Source organism: Poecilia reticulata, unplaced genomic scaffold (genome assembly GCF_000633615.1).
Source record: "Poecilia reticulata strain Guanapo unplaced genomic scaffold, Guppy_female_1.0+MT scaffold_282, whole genome shotgun sequence".
Classification (NCBI taxonomy): domain Eukaryota; kingdom Metazoa; phylum Chordata; class Actinopteri; order Cyprinodontiformes; family Poeciliidae; genus Poecilia; species Poecilia reticulata.
The window spans coordinates 80,847-82,683 of NW_007615061.1; the positions used below are offsets into that span (position 1 = coordinate 80,847).

General features: G+C 48.8%; 1 protein-coding gene across 1 annotated transcript in view; it reads right to left on the reverse strand.

Moving 5' to 3' along the window:
* Positions 1-1,837, reverse strand: part of syde1 (synapse defective Rho GTPase homolog 1) — a 24,051-nt gene that overhangs the window by 10,536 nt on the left and 11,678 nt on the right. The window contains exons 9-13 of the mRNA XM_017303461.1: positions 1,685-1,798; positions 1,504-1,592; positions 1,095-1,226; positions 886-1,012; positions 300-466 (exon numbers count right to left, since the gene is read on the reverse strand). Of these exons, the coding sequence (XP_017158950.1) occupies positions 300-466; positions 886-1,012; positions 1,095-1,226; positions 1,504-1,592; positions 1,685-1,798 (629 nt within the window). The remainder of the gene's footprint in view (positions 1-299; positions 467-885; positions 1,013-1,094; positions 1,227-1,503; positions 1,593-1,684; positions 1,799-1,837) is intronic.

Consider the following 1,837-nt stretch of genomic DNA (forward strand, 5'->3'; position numbering starts at 1 on the left):
GAGCGTCTATTCTATGCGCCTTATATATGAACAAAGTTTTAAAATATTCCTTTCATTCAAGCTGCGCCTTATAGTGCGGAAAATACGGTAGTGTCCTTTTGGATGAGTTTTTTATTGTTGTACTGCTTCCAGGATAGGGTTAATAAATTACCTACCTACCTACCTACCTACCTACCTACCTACCTACCTACCTACCTACCTACCTACCTATCTATCTATCTATCTATCTATCTATCTATCTATCTATCTATCTATCTATCTATCTATCTATCTATCTATCTATCTATCTATCTATCTACCTTCTCTGGTTCCGGCAGACAGGACAGGAGTCGAACGGTGCACTGGGCCGCTTCATGGTCAGGGGTCTCCAGTGGTGGTCGCAGGGTCATGGCCTCCCGGACCACCTGGTACAGAGTTCTGGTGATGAGCGGTGACGGCAGCTCACGGAGGTAGTCCTTCAGAACACCTGGAGAACAACACGGTTGGTTCTGATCCAGTCCAACTAGTCAGTTTATCAACATAACAGTTTACTCCTAACACCGTCTCAAGGCCCGTTACAAAGAAAGTCCAATCGGGATTCAGAAAACAAGGCAATCAGTACTGAGTACCGGGTCTTTGATTCTGATCCAAACCCTCAGGATCAGGTCAAATMCAGAGATCTTGTTCTAGTTTGTTTGGGAACCGGGTGTCTGGTTCTGTTTAGTTCCCTCCCTCCAGTTTCACTTGATGACTGTTTGGACCCRGCCAGCAGTTTMAAACCAAACAGTCCACCAATCAGTGGGTCCGGTTCTAAAAAAAAAGTCTTCAAGGAAAACTAAGCTCAGGACTGGGTGAGAACCTGAGCTTGGTTTGGTCCTGCACCAGGTTCTGGTTCTGGTCACTGACCTGTGAGGACGTTGACGTCGGGGTACCGGTCCTCAGACAGACACACGGCTGAACTGTTCTTCTCAAACCCGTCTCTCAGCTCCTTCTTGACGGCAGCGGAACCACACAACCGGTACAGACCCACCACCTGAACAAACCCAGGTCCGGTTCAATCTTGAATCAGTACTGAGGGATGAGAGCGGTCGCAATAGAAACGGCTTAGTTCCCACCTTCAGGCCTCGTCTCTCTATTTCTGCCACCGTCTTCTGGATCAGCAGGGGAACTGGAGCTGCGCTTCCTTCTTTCTCCACCAGGTGGTGCAGTTCAACCCCAAACACATTAGCWGAGGGATCCCTGCCGTGCTGCCGACACAAACATTCAGATTCCCAGCACCTCCAGGCTTTTCAACAGCAGTATGTGACTTTTATTTTAGTAAAGATATTTTAGAGTTTTTTATTTAACAGTAAACAAGRAGGGGAGAGAAGAAGTAGACAAGCAGTAAATGACCTGAGACCGGGAATCGAACCCAGAACAACCATGGCAAGCACTACAACGTCTGCACCCAGTGCGCCTTCTATGGGACTCCCAGCGCATTGCAGCAGCAGTATTTACAGAGTTTACCAGGATCTCCCAGGTTACCTGGGTGTCCCATTTTTCCTGCAGAGTCAGTTTGATGTACAGCAGTCCTCTGGGCTCCAGCTTCAGGCACAGCTGCTGACTGCGACTTCCTGACACAGAAACAAGCGGCAGATTTCAACCCGACCGAACCATCATCACCTCTCCAGGATCAATAATCAAAATCAGGTGGAATGTGATCGACCTTTAAAGAGCGGCGGGATGGAGACGCCACCCAGACAGCACACCCGGTTCCTGTTTGGACCTCCAGCAGAATTACTCTGGTCTGGTTTGGCGCCGCCCACCACTGACGGAGCCGCTGCAGAACAAAAAGGGTAACACTTTATCTGAAGGGGTG